The sequence below is a fragment of the Podarcis cretensis genome (genome assembly GCF_951804945.1).
Source record: "Podarcis cretensis genome assembly, chromosome: 4".
Lineage (NCBI taxonomy): Eukaryota > Metazoa > Chordata > Lepidosauria > Squamata > Lacertidae > Podarcis > Podarcis cretensis.
In genome coordinates this window covers 42,593,354-42,612,805 of record NC_137173.1, presented here as the reverse complement: position 1 = coordinate 42,612,805, position 19,452 = coordinate 42,593,354, and the positions used below count along the sequence as shown (strand labels likewise).

The following is a 19,452-nucleotide window of genomic DNA, read 5'->3' as shown; positions in this document are numbered from 1 at the left end:
TTCATGTGAAATGGACTACTCTAAGACATAATGATGAGAGCACCTTCTCCTCTCCTTCCACTTCCCTCCTTCCCAACACTGCTGCAAAAACGCAAAGAATATTACAGTCTATGAGAGAGGTAAAAAAGAAGAAGCTTGACACACTAACCAGTTCCTTCCACATAGACCATGGTGCCTTCCGAGCGCTTGCGGGTCATTGCGTACCAAGTGCCATCAGGGTCCTGAATCCACTCTGCTGCCTCGCAGTAAAACTCGCCTTCATCAGAAGACTGCAGGTTGTAGATTGTAAGCTTGGACTGCGTCTCGCCTACTTTATCCAGGCGGATATCTCCACTGGCGTGCCGCTGGGTGTAATCACTTCCCGCACGCAATACGAAATCCCGGCTGAGGGAGATCACCTCCACGGCAGGCTCATCTGCTTTCCGTCGATACCAGGCGATAGAAATATGGCTGTGCTGCACGGTACTCTTGGATACCTCACACTTTAGCTCCAGAGAATCATGTTGCACTTTGTTTAGGGTCTGGGCTTCTGAGGTCACTCTCAGGGAGTCAGGAATAACTGCAGTAGAGAGACAGAGAAAGGACAAAAGTTAACATCTGGTGCTTAATGGGTCTTATATAGAGGATTATGCGCTAAAATAAAAGTTAAGACTTTACAAAGCAATATGAAGATATTTTCACATTTAGATCTCTAAAAGGAAAGCCCTCAGTGGGACCGTAGCTCAAATAGGAGAGTCCATTATCACCTCAGATGGGGAGGTGGAATCTATGATCATTCAGATGTTGTGGGATTCCAACTCCCATCACTTCCAGCCACAGACGATGGTAATTGCAGCCAAAGAACAACTGAACAGTGAGAGGCTCCTCATCCCTGAGGAAGCCCTGGGACTGATACCCAACAACTCCAATTAAAGGCATCTGTGGCAGGGACAGGAAAGGGTCTCCTTGTAGGTTTTCCATGGACATCTGGTTGGCTACTGTGAGAACAGAATACAGGCCTAGATGGGTCTTTGACTTGATCCAGGAGGCTCTTATATTCTCTTCCTCGGGCTCTGAATACCAGAGTTGGCATTATTGGATATGATGGACAGCTTGTCTGAGACAATTTTATATCAAGCCACATTTAATCCTCAAGTCTGCTTCTCCAAAGCTGTTAGCAAATACAGAGCACTGTCTGCATATCTCAACTGGCAAATAAATCAAAATACTAAACCAGTGTGTGCACACAGCACCTCATTGCTACTGCAGAACTTAAGAGAGCCCACTTACTCTTAGAGATTTATTTTATGATTTTATGAAACTTAACTGTAATCTTTAAAATTCCAATTATGTTCTCAAACCTTCAAAAGGAACTCTTTCCAGAATTTTCTTTTTAACATTTATACTACCTTAGCTAGGTATTCTTTCTTTCATCTTTCTCCAATAAAACCATGAGATCAAATCTCTCTCCTTTTTGCTTATGTCCTTTCATTATTTAACAATGCCTGTGAGCATAATTAAGATGCTGCGCTCATAGAAGACCTATCTACTGCAAAGAGAGAAAATTACAAAATCAAGTATATATTCCTGCAATTTATGGGATTGGCTATAGAAGATATGCAAGCACCCTCCAGATGTGCTGTCTTGCATGCAGGGATTTTGAGGCCATCACTATTTTCTTGTTGATATGACATCAGCAAACATTCCTCTTGTTGGAAGACCTGAGTGGCAACTGAGGATTACACTTCATGCATCTGATGAAGTAAACTGTGGTCACAGAAAGCTTAGGCCATGGGGATACTTTTACACATTCAAAATCTACCTTGAGTCAGTGGAACATTATAGAGAATTTTTTAATTTTGCAATTGAACAGCAAACACTAGCAATATGCTGTCTTGGGACTAATTCTGGTGTGCAAAAATATATTTATATTTTCAAACAGAATATAATGCATTTGGTTTTCTTTTCTCCCTACACTTTGCAGGATGTGTCATGTGCACCCATTTCCCCTATCCGGATTATTAATAAATTCATCAGGCTGCAACTCAATATTTTACCCATGATTCTCACATAATATTTAAAGCCAACTATGAATAATTTCAAAAGCAGATTAGATCTCTTCTGCCCTGCAGCCATGACACTCGCTTTGAACTTAAAGAAAATAAATAAATCAATTAAGTCAGATGCAAAATCTGTACAGCAGCATATGGCATTACTTCACTGATCTCTCGACTGATACATTAAATGGACAGTAAAACTGAAAAATATGTATTTCGGATGGAAGAAAATCTGATGAGACTGTGCTAGAGCTCCTTCGAGACCTGACGACCAACAAAGAGGGTTACCAACAAAACCGGCAGAGAGAGACTGACAGAGACTTGAAGGCCTCAGATGTGAGGAATCCAGGCTAAAAACTGTTTTGTGGACATTTATTCAGGAAGGGACAGAAACCGGGGTAGGGAGGGAGGGGAGAACAGAATTTTAACCTTTGTGTTTGGCTATTATGACCTATATTTAATATAAAAAGGGGGAAATTTGTGGAAGGGAGTTTGGGTCGACCTTAGAAAAGGAGTTAATATTTATAAGATAATTGGATAAGTAAAATTTGGCCAAGTAGTAAGAACTAATTTTTTTAAAAAATAACAATAATATGTAAAGGATGAGAGATAAGAACTTGCTGAGCTAATTATTTGAATTAGGATGTATGAAGGGGGGGTGGGGGGAAGTCAGGAAGTGGGGTTAAGAAAGCAAGGATATGAAATTATACATGTTTTGTCTTTGTTTTTTCTTTTTTTGTGTGTGTGTGTTTATAAAATGTGAAAATCCAATAAAAATTTAATTAAAAAAAAAAAAAAGTAAAACTGAACAATATGTGGCTTTCCACAACTCAAGAGACATTTCCATCCTGGAATTCAGAACTGCTTTGGACACAACCCTTTGCTTTGCCTTTGTGAAGATAAGCTATATGCAGAAACTTTCTACTGGAACTTGTGAATGGGTTCCTAGATTCCTGGTGAGTCATAAACTGCACAGAATCCAAGTACAGTCATACCTCGGGTTGCGAAGGTGATTCGTGCGAGAGGCACGTTCGCAACCCAAAACACTGCATCTGCACACGCGCATGACGCAATTTCGTGCTTCTGCGCATGACGTCATGTTATGCTTCTGCGCATGCGCCGAAACCCGGAAGTAACCTGTTCCGGTACTTCCGGGTTCGGCACAGTCCGCAACCTGAAAACGCGCAACCCGCAGCGTTCGTATGACTGTATTGTTACGTCTAACAGCAAACTCTGATTCTAAGTACCAAGAAGTTTGGATAAAATAAGTAAACAAACAGGATTCCACCAAAAATGGAGCTACCAAGAGTATTGGCATGCTCTGGGGAACCATGGCATTTACAGAAAGACATTAAAAAAATAAGAATGAACTTAAGGGGAACCCCTCCCCGAGCAAAAAACCCCAGCCCAGCGAAAATGGTTGTGGATCAGAGATAAATGGAAAACCAGTGAGAGTGGGGTGACCAGCTCAAAAAGAATGGCAGGCCAGAAGCCTGAACAGGAACATTCTCATTAGGATTGAAGACACTGCAGACTTTTGCTTTCATGTCTCACTCATACATATCTATATATTTGATGGTATTTAAGGAAGGCTCAGATCTAGTCCAACAAGTTGTCTACTAAATAGTGATCACCTGATTAGTGTTTAAATGGGTCAAAAGCTACAAACAGGAGTTACATTAGGGACAGCGGGAGAGGGAAAAGGGAGGTCATCTGCTTTCAATGAAATAAACTGAAAAACCATTAACCGGCTGATAAATCATATGACTAACAAAGGACCTTTCCCATCCAGAACACAGTATTGTGTGGCCCAATTCTGTAGAACACCCTCAAGGCTGAGATCAGACAGCCTTGTTGAACTTTTAAAGTAAGCTTTTCTGATTCTGTGGTTATTGTTAACTGATTTTTTCCTTGTGTATTTATTTCATAGCCTCAGAAGCTACAGTGTTAAGTGATATATAAAATGTTGAAATAAAGTAATAAACATGACACAAGCCCCTCTGAAGTGAATGAGACTGGCAGAGATGAGGAATCTTTCTGGACAGCTCTCATTCATTTGAATGGGTTTTTCAGTGGAAGATGTCCCCACTTTATTAGGCTTGTGAGCCACCAGAGAAGGTGGAACATGGGCAGCAAGCAAGCTTTTAATGGGAAAGAGACAGGAAAGGGAGAGCAGAACAGATTGGAAGCCCCCTTTAACCACGAGCTTCAAAAGAGCTAAACCAGACAGCATTTTAACACTTGAGATATTAAGGAAAGCTGAAAATACAGATGCTGCTGCTATTTTCAGTCTGATTAGGCGAAAGGAGGATTAGTACTTTTGTGGAGACAAGACAAGGGGAGGGAGACGGGCCATGCTGTTCTATTAAAGACCCGAGTCCACATTAAGAATGTTTGACAGTGTTTGTAACGTTTGAGGTTACCACTAGGTGGAGTCAAGGTAGAAAAGATTGTAATTAAGCAAAGTAGAACCGCAAGAAGGAATTGACACAAATGAGAGAAATGGCCTTTTTTTAAATACAGCTAACCACTTTTATTTTCCTTAGAAAAATCGCTTTTAAAAGTAGCACCCAAGAAAGAAAACCGGTGTGCACTCTGAAAATACACTATATGAATTATTAGCCTCATTTTAGAGCCAGATAAATAAAATTATGTCATGGTATATATATTTCCGCATTTGCATGGAGAAAATGCAGCCCGAATATTGAGAATCATTAAAAAATTGGGAACACAGAGGAAGAGGATAAAAAGGGAAGCTGTTATACAAGGAAGAAGTAAAGTGAATCTGAAAGGAGCACAGAGAAGGGCTAAAAGACAGGAATAGCATGCAAGTTAAGTGTGAAAGGAGACGAAAGAATAGGAGGAACAAAAATACTTTGAGAGGCATGTGTGTGGGGAGAAAACTTAAAATAAAAAGGCATCCCCCCAACAGAGCAGCAAATTCTGCCCAAAATGAGGCTTAAGTTACAATACCTCCGAGAGTCAATGTTTATACTTAGCATTAAGAAAGCTGAATTCCCTGCCAGAAGGAAATTACAAAAGAATCTAGCAATTTTGAAAGAAATATTAGACGTCAAAGAAATTGTAATAATTGCCAGCTGAGTATGCTAACTTCAACCTCTGCTCCGCTTTACAAACATTTTGTACAGTGGTACCTCAGGTTACATAGCTTCAGGTTACAGACTCCGCTAACCGTGCTTCAGGTTAAGAACTTTGCTTCAGGATAAGAACAGAAATCGTGCTCCCAACAGAGCAGCAGGAGACCCCATTAGCTAAAGTAGTGCTTCACGTTAAGAACAGTTTCAGGTTAAGAACGGACCAGAACGAATTAAGTACTTAACCCGAGGTACCACTGTAGTTGGAAATTTTAGCCATCTCATGTGGGTCCTTGGATAGGATTTGAGAATCCCCTGGTTCATGGCTTATTGTTGCACCAGAATTTGGCTGATGAGAAATCAAACCATAAGGGGGGGGGGGAGGTGATGGTTACCTTGCCCCTCTGCATTGCCACCTCTCTGCCAATCATAGCTGAGTCGCAGAAGAGCAGTGGGAGGGGGGAGGAATGAGATAAAATTAGTGAGAAGCACACATTCATGCAAACAAAACAAGAGAGACACCAAATAAGAGCCTAGTGGAATATCATCCCAGACATGAAAATCAGTATTGGTACTCATGGTGCAGGAAGAGGGGGTTGAGAAAGAATACCTTGCATGCATATGCATACACAGGGGAAGCAAGAGCTAAAGAAGTAAAGATGTTTCCACCTTAAAAACGATTAAAGGAATTTCCTAGAGTCACTACACATTAGGAAAGTGCAACTTGTTAAAGGTAATTAACACATATTCTCATTAACCTTACATTTCTTTGTGCTCTGGTGAATTATAAATGATGTGGAAGTTCATTCTGCTTTTAGTTGCAATAAAATACACCTATGGAGTCTTTCAACATATAGATGACTAATGCACTTTTTATACCAGAGATTAAAGCATCCTTTAAATGTCTAAAGAGAGTCAGAGAGACGTGAGCGTGTGGGGGCTGAGGGAGGGGGAGAAATAATTAGTATAAGTTGCTTTAACTTGTTTTTAATCCCCCCAGTGATTAATTTTTTTAAACATCGGTAATCCTGTAATTTTGCTGTATATCATTTGCTGACAAGTTTTCCAATTGGAGATTAACCTTTTCTACGGGAATGTTTACTGTTGGGGCTTCTCTTCAGGAACCATGAAAAAACTATAGTTCTATGCAGGAGAAATGAAGTACAATCCTTAAATCCCTAACATACATTCTTTTGGGCCATCAATAAAGCCACATTTTCCAGTGCTCTCAGAGAAAGCGTATAGTTTATATATATACACAAACGTTCCCTACCCTGCTGGCTTCCAGATGTTTTGCACTGCAAACTCCACAGCCATGCTGTGGTTTGAAATCCAAAACACCTGGAGGGCACCAGATTCCGGGGGGCTGACTGGATATGTATATATATTTATGTATAAACCAGTGGCATAGCGTGGGGGGTGCAGGGGGGGCCGGCCGCACCGGGCGCAACATCTGGGGGGGGCGCGCTCGCACTCGCAGCTCTCTGCCCCTACTAAAATCCACGGGTTAGGGGGCGCAAATTACTTGCCTTGCCCCGAGTGCTGACAACCCACGCTACATCACTGGTATAAACACACACGTAAAACTATAAATTACACTATTAAAGCAGAGAAAGAGAATGATAGGCTCCTGAAAGAACGTATATTTTGACGGTTGCCCAGAGGACAGCAGCAGCTGTGATACAAGCCTATAGGATTTTTGGAACTGCAGGCATGACCTGTTGGTAAAAGAAGGGCAGCTTTTCAAAGGCAGCAAGGTGATTATTCCAAGGACCCTCTGGCATGAAATGCTCAGAAAAGTTCCTGAATATAGTCTAGGAATTGAGGAGAGCACAGTAGGTCATGTACTGGCCACAGATCAACTGGAATATTCCTAGTAACCTCTCCTCTACAGAATTTAGTTTATAGTTGGCTGTTGGTGTCTGCTAAGTTTTGCTGAGAATAAAAGATGAAGTGAGAGTAGTTTAGAGACATTTCTTACCAAGAAACATTGGGAGGGTTTTTTAAAAAAATAAAATAAAGAAATGGTCTGAGAGGGTGGAGCCTGACTGGCAGAAGAAGCTCTCAGTTAGTCAGATGGGCAGATGGGTAGTAGTAGTAGTAGTTGTTGAATGTGTAAGTATCTCTAGAGGAAATGGATAAAACAAACACCAATTAGATGTACTGCTGGGTAAGTGTTTAATGGTTATCATACAGTGGACCCTCGGGTTATGTTACCTTCGGGTAATGCAATCCTCGGGTTGCGAATGCAGCAACCCTGGAGGTGTATGCTTCCGGGTTTCACCGTGCGTGCATGCACAGAAGTGCTCAATCTGTGTGCGCAGAAGGGTGCTTCCGGTTACGAAGTTTTTGGAATGTGGCCCGGCCTCCGGAATGGATCCTGTTCATAACTGGAGGTACCACTGTATTTGTATTTGTTTAAAAACTAATACAAATTTGTTTTTGTTTTTAAGAAAACAGTTTATTGTAACTATTTAATGCAAACACTATGATAATCTTTGCCTCAAGTTATTGAACCCAAACTTACTACACAGATTATTTTGTAGCTCAAATATTTAAATGGCACATTTAAGAGCAGGATAGTGCATCTTTCACTTATTAGGAACTGTTTTAGATCTTAAAAAGAAAAAGAAAAAACCAAGAACACTACTCTTTTAAGTTTACAGAGTTTCTTTTTTTCAAACAGAAGTAAACTTTGCAGTTTATTATAAATTTCTACTGTCCTGCTACAGCAGAATACTTTGTAGTTTATTAGATTTCCAGAAGGGGATAAAAATTAATTGGATGCCCCTGTACAGGAGTACTGCTGATAAAGCCTTGATCATAACAGCATCCTTGTTTGTGCTTTAATGATTGTGTCAAATGATTAGACTTAAATAAATGCATCTGCCAAAGCAACTGGATGTGGTCAAATGGCTGAGGAAAAGGGGGATGGGCAATTGATTGAACCTTTCTTTTCAGACAGGAAATTAGGTCAGCTTTCTGACTCAAGGCCTTGGAAGGAGTTACTCCTCCCGTGATGTTACAATCTGTTAGTCATGCACTATACCTGATCCACATGCTCATTTAACACAATTAAATCAACCATATCCAGCATTTACAAGAGTGCATTATAATCTGATGCTGCTAAAAAACATTACGGCACCAGAATACAGCAGATGCTTGAAGCAGGCCCTAATCTGCATAAGACCCTTGTTGGTGGAAGCTTGGGGAAACAGTATGAACACAATAAGAAGCGGCTATGGATCAGCATCTGTTGCAAGACTGGCTGGGCTTTGTGGGATTCACCCAGCAAACCTCTGCTTTCTGTGAACTGGTATAAGGCACAGGGGAATCATTTTCTATGAATAAACACAGCTTACTCAGAAGCTATAAGGCAACTGCTCCACTGGGAAATCGAGGCGCCAAACAAACAGCAAGCAACACCAAGAAAGAGGACAGTTAGCTTGGCATCAATACCACCAGCAATAAATAATCACCTTTGTAACAAGATTTGGAACTTTTTCATGGCTCCACTAGAGGAGCAAGATCATGGGCATTATATCTTTGAAGCTAGGCTTGTTTGTGCGCGTACCTGTCTTTGCCAACCTGGCTCCTTCCAGATGTTTTGGACTAGAACTCCCATCAGTGCCAGCCAGCAAATCCATGGGAGTCGTAGCCCAAAACATCTGGAATGTACCAGGATGGCAAAGACGGGTGTATATACAATGGACAGCACATATTTTGAGATAGCCACCAGGCCTTCTTGGATAAAAGATTAAAAGATAAATTTATAGCTAACATTTGCTATCTCAGTGGTAGCCACAAATGATATACGTGGGCCAGGACTGGATCATAAACTGGCAACACCTCCTCTGAAGTTAAGATGATTATCTCTGATGGGGACACTCACAAATCACACTGGCAACTTGCCAAGAGCCCAAGGGCTCTAGCTAAGCATGTTTAATGAGAAAATAAATGCATGCAGCTTGAATTCTGGCTTTTTTCCAATGCCTACCTTGATATACAAATAGAAGTCTCTCAACTAGGAAATGCGGGGGGTGGGGGTGGGAGAGAGAGAGAGAATCCTCACAGTTCATTAGTTAATGCTGAAATGAACAGTTACGTGATAAAAGTACCTTGCTAATGATCTATGGCCTAGTTTCTTGTGTAATGTACTGGACATATAGTTAAATGTGCCACACCCAGGAGATTATGTTGTTTTCCCCCTCATCAGTGTCTGTACCTCTGAGGCACATTAAGATCTCCTGCCATCTGTCAAGCCCATAACCAACATTCTTGGGCCAAAGTTTGCCTATTATCCTGCTGATGAGCAATATCTGTGCTTCACGCTCCAGCCCATTTTCCAGGCAGCTTCTGAAATTGGTATCAGAAAGCTTTGGGAGGCAGAGTATCAACACTTACAGTTTTACGTGTTCCCAACTCAATATAACCTTCGATATTCAATCCTAAATAGGGCTGTCAGTCGATTAAAGAAACCTTAGTGGATTAGTTGTATGAACTTTAGTTGGTTAATCAATCTAATTAATTTAATTATCCTGCTGCTGGGGCAGACAAGTTGGAGAGTGCTATTGTGCTCATATTCTGCCTTTGGGCTTCCCATATGCCTATGGTTTGTTACCAAGAGAGCAGAATATTGGAGTAGATAAGCTTTTGGTCTGATCCACCAAAGCTTATCTTTATGGTTTCAAATGTGCATATGAAACAACTCTGAAACAAAGAAGCTTGCCTTTGGTTAAGATGATATGTACTGTGATATGTACTGCGTGCATTTTCTAAAAATAGATATTCCTTCCCACGAAGGAAAAGGGAATACTACCTCTTTTAAGATAGTGGTCAGCATATGTAAGTTTTATTTCTTTTAAGATAGTGGTCAGCATATGTAAGTTTTCTTTCTTTTTTTACATATATTATTACTATTTTAAAAATATTAATCAAGGCATTGTTAATTGACTAAAAGTTAGGAAAAACAACAACAACTGAATAATGCGGTGCTACTCTGAAAACAATCTCCTCAGGATAAAGGTGTCTGCTTATATGGGTATGGAATGAGTTTGGTCACCACAGGTTAAGTCCTCAATAACAAAACTGGAGATAAGAGGAATATGTGGGGTGGCAGTGGGAATATGTGGGAACTTGGCCCTTAAGTAAAAGTGTCCAAATATTTTTAAATGGACAGGTGCACACCCAGAAAAAATGGAGACAAAGGCTCTCAAGGGGAAAAAATTAAGCAGCAGCCTAGGAGCCTACTCCTAGGGGCTGGTCTCTTCGTCGCCCCCCCCCCCCCCGCAAAGTATTTGACGGGGGTAGGCCCCCTAAAAAGGTGGTGGGCATTGCCATCCAAATGGCATGTACACACCACATCTTGTAATCGATTAGGTAGGGTGGTACTCCCCCCCCCCTACAGCAGGAGATCCCTCTAGAAACAACTTACAGTGTTTTATCCACAGAAAAACACCCCTTTAACAAGGAAACTGGTTTTCACACCTACATACACTTTCACAAGATCTGTCCATTCTGAAAGAGGAAAGATTAGTGCAAATGTGGCACTAATGGCTGATTCTATTAAGAAACATGGCAAGCTAGCTAGCTTTACTAGAAGATGTATGTCCTTGAAGTCTCCTTTGTGTGAGAAAGAGGAGAAGACGGAATGAAAATCACGCTGAGAATACTGGGGGTGGGGGAAACTGAAGAGTGCATATACACTTAATGTAAGCTTGTTAAAATATTTTAGTTCTAATATTTTTGTTTAAAACTTGAATATTTTAACGCAACATATAATGATATGAACATATGTTATCTCAATTACAGTTTCCTGACTCACAAATTCAGCGCTTGGAGGGTTCTTCCTTCATGCCCACTGCCAATTTTGGCAGCTCAGAAAAAAAAATATTTTCTTTCTATACCGATTACATAATTTGTTATTCTCCTCCTCGATGAGGGAATGCGGAACAGTATTATTATTATTATTATTATTATTATTTATTATTATTATTACAAGCTTGCAATCAAAATTTAGAATGTAGCAGGGCAGAGAGGAATTTAAGAAGCAAAGCTATGAATATGAATCAGGGCTAAGGCAGGGATGGAGAACCTGCAGCCGCCCGGATGTTGCTGGAATACAGCTCCCACCATGGCTCACTTGTCATGCTGGTGCTAATGGGGCTTGGAGTCCAGCAACATCTTGGGAGCCATATGCTCCCCATTCCTGGACTAAGGGATTAAGTCAGGGGCTTTATGAAAGATAAATGATTCAGTTTTTTGGGGGGAAAGGTTGGAGGAGACTGAAAGGTCACATCATATCGTGTTCTGGGAGGCAGTTTTAGTGAAAAGGGGCGGGAAATGAGTGGAGTTGTAAGGCAGTAGGAGACTGAGGCTCCCAAAGTTGGAAAAACTGAAAATCGTAACTGCAAGACAGTGTTTGTACAGGAGGGAGAGGGAGAAGGAGAAGACAAGACATGGTAAAGGGTTTTGAAAGGACCAAGATGAGATCTGAGGGATAAGGGATAACTGATTTTGGCAACAGAATTATAGAAGTTTTGTAACTTTCACTCCAGGTAGGACCACCTTGCTACTTGTTTAATAGCTTTCCGTTGCATTCTAAATAGCTTCCTTTTTAGGAAGGCTTTTGCTTAAGTACAGTGGTACCTCGAGTTACAAACGCCTCAGGTTACAAACACTTCAGGTTACAAACTCCGCTAACCTGGAAGAGTTACCTCGAGTTGAGAACTTTGCCCCAGGATGAGAACAGAAACTGTTTCAGGTTAAGAACGGACCTCCAGAATGAATTAAATTCGTAACTAGAGTTACCACTGTATTTCTTTTTCAATTGCTTCTCTGGGTGTCATAACATAAGAAGAGACCTCAGTTGCAGCTTGTGGCTTGTATGCAAAGCACTAACCCATGAGCCCAGCTTCAGCTGACAGGTTAAGTTGAACAATGACAGCACAGCGTCAAAATGAATGGGGAGGAGAAAAGCAGTTGTGATCTTGTGGGAATGAGGGCAGTGTGTCAACGATGTGGATGGATATTTTCAAGCAAAGGTAGATAAACCTCCTGGACAGAAAGAAAAATTACAGAAAACCTGTTTTAGCCTCTATATCAGCTTGCACCTCAAGTCCAAATGCCATTCAACCTGTTGGAGAAATAAAATCACGCTACACACATGGCTATGGCATAGGGGGACGTGGGTGGCGCTGTGGGTAAAACCTCAGTGCCTAGGACTTGCCGATCGCATGGCCAGCGGTTCGAATCCCCGCGGCGGGGTGTGCTCCCGTCGTTCGGTCCTAGCGCCTGCCAACCTAGCAGTTCGAAAGCACCCCCGGGTGCAAGTAGATAAATAGGGACCGCTTACCAGTGGGAAGGTAAACGGCGTTCCGTGTGCTGTGCTGGCTCACCAGATGCAGCTTGTCACGCTGGCCACGTGACCCGGAAGTGTCTGCGGACAGCGCTGGCTCCCGGCCTATAGAGTGAGATGAGCGCACAACCCTAGAGTCTGGCAAGACTGGCCCGTACGGGCAGGGGTACCTTTACCTTTACCTTTACACACATGGCAGCTTCCTTTTTCATGCTTAAGTACAGTGGTGCCTCGCAAGACGAAAAGAATCCGTTCCGCGAGTCTCTTCGTCTACCGGTTTTTTTGTCTTGCGAAGCAACCCTATTAGCGGCTTAGCGGCTTAGCGCTATTAGCGGCTTAGCGGCTATTAGCGGCTTAGAAAAAGGGAGAAAAAAGCGAAAAAAATCGCAAGACTCGCAAGACGTTTTCGTCTTGCGAAGCAAGCCCATAGGGAAATTCGTCTTGCAAAGCGCCTCAAAAACGGAAAACCCTTTCGTCTAGCGGGTTTTTCGTCCTGCGAGGCATTCGTCTTGCGGGGCACCACTGTATTGCAAGTAAGAAAATGATTCTGAGAGCAAGGAACATGGGATCTTTAACAGCATTCTCTTCTATTACATTAATCTGCAGTTCTTACTGTAATAGAACCACCAGTAGACTTTACAGCCAAATGAGGTTTGAGGGCAGAGGAGAGTTGTCAACATCCATCTGTCTTAAGAGACAATGGAGTGCGCCTCCGGGCATGAAGCCGAACTGCTGCGTTAGCAGCACCAAAGTGACCTTCCCAGGGCACAAGCCTGGGCAGTGTGTACAGAGGTCCTGAGCTGCTCAGACGACAAGACCTCCCCACCCCACTGGCCTCGCTGATGTGGTCCAAAGGAAAGCAGAGCAATAACTTTTGCAACCACTTGACTGCAGGAGTTGCCAGGAGGAGGTGTACAAGGCACCATCCAACCATTTTAGGGGCTCTACTCTGCTTTTGTGTGGGACGCAGGTGGCGCTGTGGGTTAAAGCCTCAGCGCCTAGGACTTGCCAATCGAAAGGTCGGCGGTTCGAATCCCTGCGGTGGGGTGCACTCCCGCTGCTCGGTCCCAGCGCCTGCCAACCTAGCAGTTCGAAAGCACCTCCGGGTGCAAGTAGATAAATAGGGACCGCTTACCAGCGGGAAGGTAAACGGCGTTTCCGTGTGCGGCTCTGGCTCGCCAGAGCAGCGATGTCACGCTGGCCACGTGACCCGGAAGTGTCTCCGGACAGCGCTGGCTCCTGGCCTCTTGAGTGAGATGGGCGCACAACCCCAGAGTCTGTCAAGACTGGCCCGTACGGGCAGGGGTACCTTTACCTTTACCTTTTACTCTGCTTTTGTGTAGGGTTTACTCCTATCTCCCAAAGATATCCCACAAGGCAGCAGAGGTTTAGTATCAGAATTTTCTTTCTCCTAGATGGGCTACAGTCCCAGGTTGATGAGCCCCATCTGCCCCTCACTTCCCTCTACAGCAGGTGCAAAAACCGCCTTCTTGACTGTTGGGACATATCTAACCTGGCCATTTCTTTATTTTATTTTGTGTATACAGATCATCCTTTCTCAACTTCTAGCTGATTTGGACTACAGCTCCCAATATCTGGGACCATTGGCCATGTGGCTGGAGCAGATACCCAATAAAACAGGAGAGACATCAAGTTGGGGGAAGAGCATCAAATCAATTGTCCATCTTGTGCAGTCAGAAATCTTTGTAGGGACTGAGCCTGGAAATGCCACCTCCATCCGTGTGTGTGTGTGTTAATCTTCTAGGTGGAAGAAATATAATCATAGTGACAGCGGATCAACACTGTTGGAGAGGTTGCAACACAGCCACTACCCAATATACTCTTCATTTTATAAGCCACCTAGACTATGATTCCTAGAGGATTCATTGCAGTGGCACAGCCCACACTAGCTTTTGTCTACCATAAAAAAAAAAGTTTGGGAAGGATGCATCAGACATAGTTATGGTATTGAAAATTGGTTTCTGGAGGCACATGAAATAAAATGGAGCCAATACCCCTGCCTTTTCTTTCCCTAATTGATTGAAAAAAATGTTCTTGAAAAAAACAGCAGCATACACAAGCCTTTTACAATAGCTAGTTATAGGGCTTTCTCAGCCTCCACAAACATTTTTATTTTATTGTGTAACAGTGAGATTCCTTCATTCTCATTATTTTTGTTGAACCGCCAGGACGGGTAAAAAAATTCCATGGTGAGTACGAGGATTCTGTTATTTTCTGCTATGATTTTTAAATAAGCACAGCTGAGTATCCTAAACTCTTTCCTGCTTCTCCCACCTTAGGCAGTCAACCTTTGTTGATAATACTCCCTACATTTATCTTGAGCTGTACCACTCAACCAATCTTAGTAGTAAAGATGAAAAGTTGTATTAATTTAAAAACAAGGGAGAAAGTTAGCCTTAACAGGCCAATTGTCTTAAGCTTCATAATGAGCCTTAGCTCTAGTCCTGCAATGTCACAAAGGGGGGGCACTTTTGTACACAGTCTACAATTTTATTCCTGTGCAATGCCAATTAACGCTAGTATTCTGCAGATCTGCAGCTTAGCAATTACCTGGCCTAAGTGTAAATTTCTGCCCCCCTTGCAGTAAGTTATAAAAGCCTTCTTGCACATGAGTCTAATGAGATTTATCGGTTATGTTTTTTAAGCACCTCTACTACAGGAACATAGTAAGCTGCCTTATACCAAGTCAGTTCACTAGTCCATCTAGCTCTGCATTGTCTACACTGACTGGCAATGGGGACATTCCCAGCCCTACTTGGAGATGCTGAACCTGGAACCTTCTGCATGCAAATCTACCATTGAGCTAGGGTCCTTCCACAAATGCTTTTTTTGGATGTACTGCCTGAAGGTTGCAATTTCCATTCTTGACAGTGCAAGCAAAGAATGGAATCAGGGTACAGGTTGTGCACGGTCCATAATAATAGTGCAACTCAACTGTCAGAGTACAGATTTATCTGTTCCAGAATGTTGTTTTTGACTTGAAACATCTGCAACCATGTAGAAATAATTTGTGAAGGTATCATTCGTCATCCTTCCAGAATTCGATACACAGAATTTCAGCCCTCCCCATTGCTCCTGCGTGCAAGTTAAAAATGAAATGCCACACTTTTGTGCAAAACACAGTAGGCCTTTGTTTTATATAATCTGTCCACCAGCTACTTCAATCTGATACAAAACATGTGGCTGAGGAGATCATTCACGCAGCTACTCATTTCACTGGAATTTCTAGAGCTCCTTCCTTAAAAGGTAGCGCAGCATATGTTAACCCAAAATGGTCTGGCAGGCTAAGAGATGACAGAGGCAAATTCCCACTGAAACTACTCTGTGAAGAGCTTCATCTGCTGTTTCTCCCACACCCCTTCCCCCACATGAACGTCACATTCCAGAAACTTACTAATCAAGGCATACAGTCAACAAGACAACAATTTCTAATTTGTTCTCCTGACAGGATAATGCAAGCCAGATATTCTTTCAAGCTTCTTTAACATTTATACAGTGGTACCTCGGGTTAAGTACTTAATTTGTTCCAGAGGTCCGTACTTAACCTGAAACTGTTCTTAACGTGAAGCACCACTTTAGCTAATGTAGCCTCCTGCTGCCGCCAGAGCACAATTTCTGTTCTCATCCTGAAGCAAACTTCTTAACCTGAAGCAATATTTCTGGGTTAACAGAGTCTGTAACCTGAAGCGTATGTAACCCAAGGTACCGCTTTACCTAAGTTCCCTAAGATAAAGGTAAAGGTAAAGGGACCCCTGACCATTAGGTCCAGTTGTGGCCGACTCCGGGGTTGCGGCGCTCATCTCGCTTTACTGGCTGAGGGAGCCGGCATACAGCTTCTGGGTCATGTGGCCAGCATGACTAAGCCGCTTCTGGCGAACCAGAGCAGCGCATGGAAACGCCGCTTACTTTCCTTACGGGAGCTCACCCCATCGCGGGGATTCGGACTGCCAACCTTTTGATCGGCAAGCCCTAGGCTCTGTGGATTAACCCACAGCGCTACCTGGCTTACTTATTTAAAGAATGAACTGATGACAGAGTACTGTTGCTGCTTCTGACTAAGACTTAGGGGCCAACTAAACTTAGTGTTGTGGAGTATTGATGCCTGTATCTACCCACTCATGCATACAGCAAGGTCTTTATATATTATTTAATATAGATGAGGGTGTGGAGATGGACCTGCATTATTGGATAAAGAGGGGCTATATACCCTTGACCTGACCTCCATTGTAGCACCTAAGAACATAAAAACAGCATGTTGGATCAGGCCAGGGGCCCATCTACTCTAGCATCCTGTTATCAGAATGGCAAACCAAACATCTATGTGAAGCCCATAAAGCAGGACCAGAATGCAACAGCTCTCTCCTCTCCCGCAGTTTCCCGCAAGCATACTGCCTCCAACAGTGAAGGTACTTCTCTCAGTCCAGCACTGCTACAAGAAGTGAATCAGGATGCAGAGAGTAGGGGAGAAGGTGGAAACGAGTTTATCTTTCCTCATCCGTTTGCTCCTTTTTATGTAAGAAGTGCATCCCCTTGTTTTATCTGTGAATGGGTCAGTCATGGGCAGAAATACTTGTGGGTCCCCATCCGCACACAAATCTCTTATTTCTTGGAACTTGCCTACAGTCCGTTTTGCTGGCATGGCTCCTAAATAACACAGTCTTAACTCTTGCCTGTTTGCAATCTGCTCTCTTGCTTTTGCTGCTGGCTACCTGAGGCCTGCCATCCATCTGTTGCCCTGTAGACTTCAGACATGAGTCAGAGCAGGACATGTGCCAAGTCTTAGCATGCTTAATGGGTGTCACTCTCGCAACCACTCAATCACTCTTGATTAGGGATGACTGACTTTCCAGGGGAAATCGCATTGTGGCTATTTGAAGCAGAAAGTCAGTCAAGAGAACAAGAAGCCCCAACAAAAGGAAGGCTGTCAGCTTTGTGATTAATTAAAGTACTTGAGTGATTATCTCATTACAGAAAGCAGAGAATGCCAGACTTGTAAAAGGTGCAACATTAACAAATAGCTTAAGAAGATTAATTACAACACATGGTAAATACTGTGACATTTTGTCTTACCTTACTACACATGCACACTCAGCGCAAAAAACACACACTTGCTGCACATGGAGCACACCAAATAACACTTCTGCACAGAATGTTCCAAATTCATAATATGGTGTCACTTCTTTCTCTCTTACTTCATACCCTTGTCATATCTGACTTCTTTCATGAAGGCTTTGACTTTAAAAATATTACTATTTGGTTAGAACAAGCAAGTTCTTGGTTTTAAAATTCTCAGGTGTTTAGCGGAATTGTGTGTGTAGGTAAACGTAAAGGACCCCCGACAGTTAAGTCCAGTCACAAACGACTCTGGGGTTGCGGCTCTCATCTCGCTTTACTGGCCGAGGAAGCCGGTGTTTGTCCACAAACAGTTTTTCCGGGTCATGTGGCCAGCATGACTAAGCTGCTTCTGGCGAAACCAGAGCAGCGCACCAAAACGCCGTTTACCTTCCCGCTGGAGCGGTTTTGTTTAGTCGTGTCCAACTCTTTGTGACCCCATGAACCAGAGCACGCCAGGCACTCCTGTCTTCCACTGCCTTCCGCAGTTTGGTCAGACTCATGTCTGACCGGACTCATGTACCACCGGAGCGGTACCTATTTATTTACTTGCACTTTGACGTGCTTTCGAACTGCTAGGTTGGCAGGAGCTGGGACCGAACAACGGGAGCTCACCCCATCGCGGGAATTCGAAACACCGACCTTCCGACCGGCAAGCCCAAGGCAAAGTGGTTTACACCACAACACCACCCATGCCACACACACACACACACACACACACACAGACAGAGAGAGAGAGAGAGAGAGATACACAGAACAGTTTCAAAACAAGTTACAGTTAAGACAACCAAACAACAGGCAAAAGAGACTGAGGTAGTCATTTTGTTATGTCTAGGAGCATGATGGTCTTTTTTTCTTGCAACCTCTGAAAGAAACTTTACCAAGGTCAGTGTAGTACCATTTGACCTATCCTCCAGAAGATATTTAATATAGGAGGTTTCAAATTTTCCCGGCAAATTTGCTAGTAAGGGTATGATCAGTTGATCCCTTGCTTGTACTGCCCACAATGCAGATATGGTTCATGCAATCAACGTCCTGAGAACATAGATAAAGCCTATGCTGATAGGGGATGCCTCTCAGTCTATCATTTAAAACTTCTGAAGGAAATACATTTAATCTAGCTTTGGTAAATAAACGCCAATAGGAGGGTACAGGCAAATTCCTAAGATATGAGACTATTCCATTAGTGGAATTGTTGATCTTCTAAGAAAACTACTAAAATGAGGCTCCCTAAAAGTGGACAAATGTTGGCTACCTCGGCCTGTAAAGCGAGATGAGCGCCGCAACCTCAGAGTCGTTCACAATTGGACTTAACTGTCAGAGGTACCTTTACCTTTACCTTTACCAGAGGATAGAATGATAGCTTTTTTAAAAAGCTGGATCTCTAGAGGAGATCCAGGTAATTATAATCACATTGGCTTCAGGTTTGTCCAAGTTAAATGGCTATATAACTGGTATATATAATAATACTATGCCAGCACTGAACCATATGCACTGGTTATTCAATTTGTTTCTGAGCCGAATTCAACACGCTGGTTTTAGTGTTTGAAGTGCCAAACAGCTTGGGGCCAGGCTATCTGAAGGAGCACCTTCTAAATATACTACTGTTTAATCATAGATGATTAGCGTTCAGGAATTAGGAGTTTGCAGATGACCTCAAATAATTCTAGTGAAACTGCAGCAGGAGCTCCCCAAATTGGGTGAGTGGGCAACCAAATGGAAAATGTGGCTCAATATAAGTAACTTATCATGCATACTGATGTGATCTCAACTGGCAGTGACTAACGAAGAAAACTATATTGGTGGTTGCGTGGGATAGCTCGGAAATAAA

The 19,452-nt window shown here is 42.7% G+C and overlaps 1 protein-coding gene across 2 annotated transcripts in view; it reads right to left on the bottom strand.

The window, feature by feature from the left end:
- Positions 1-19,452, bottom strand: part of IGSF3 (immunoglobulin superfamily member 3) — a 116,178-nt gene that overhangs the window by 44,685 nt on the left and 52,041 nt on the right. For both annotated transcript variants that reach the window (XM_079974765.1, XM_079974766.1), the window contains exon 4: positions 149-559. In XM_079974765.1, the coding sequence (XP_079830891.1) occupies positions 149-559 (411 nt within the window). The remainder of the gene's footprint in view (positions 1-148; positions 560-19,452) is intronic.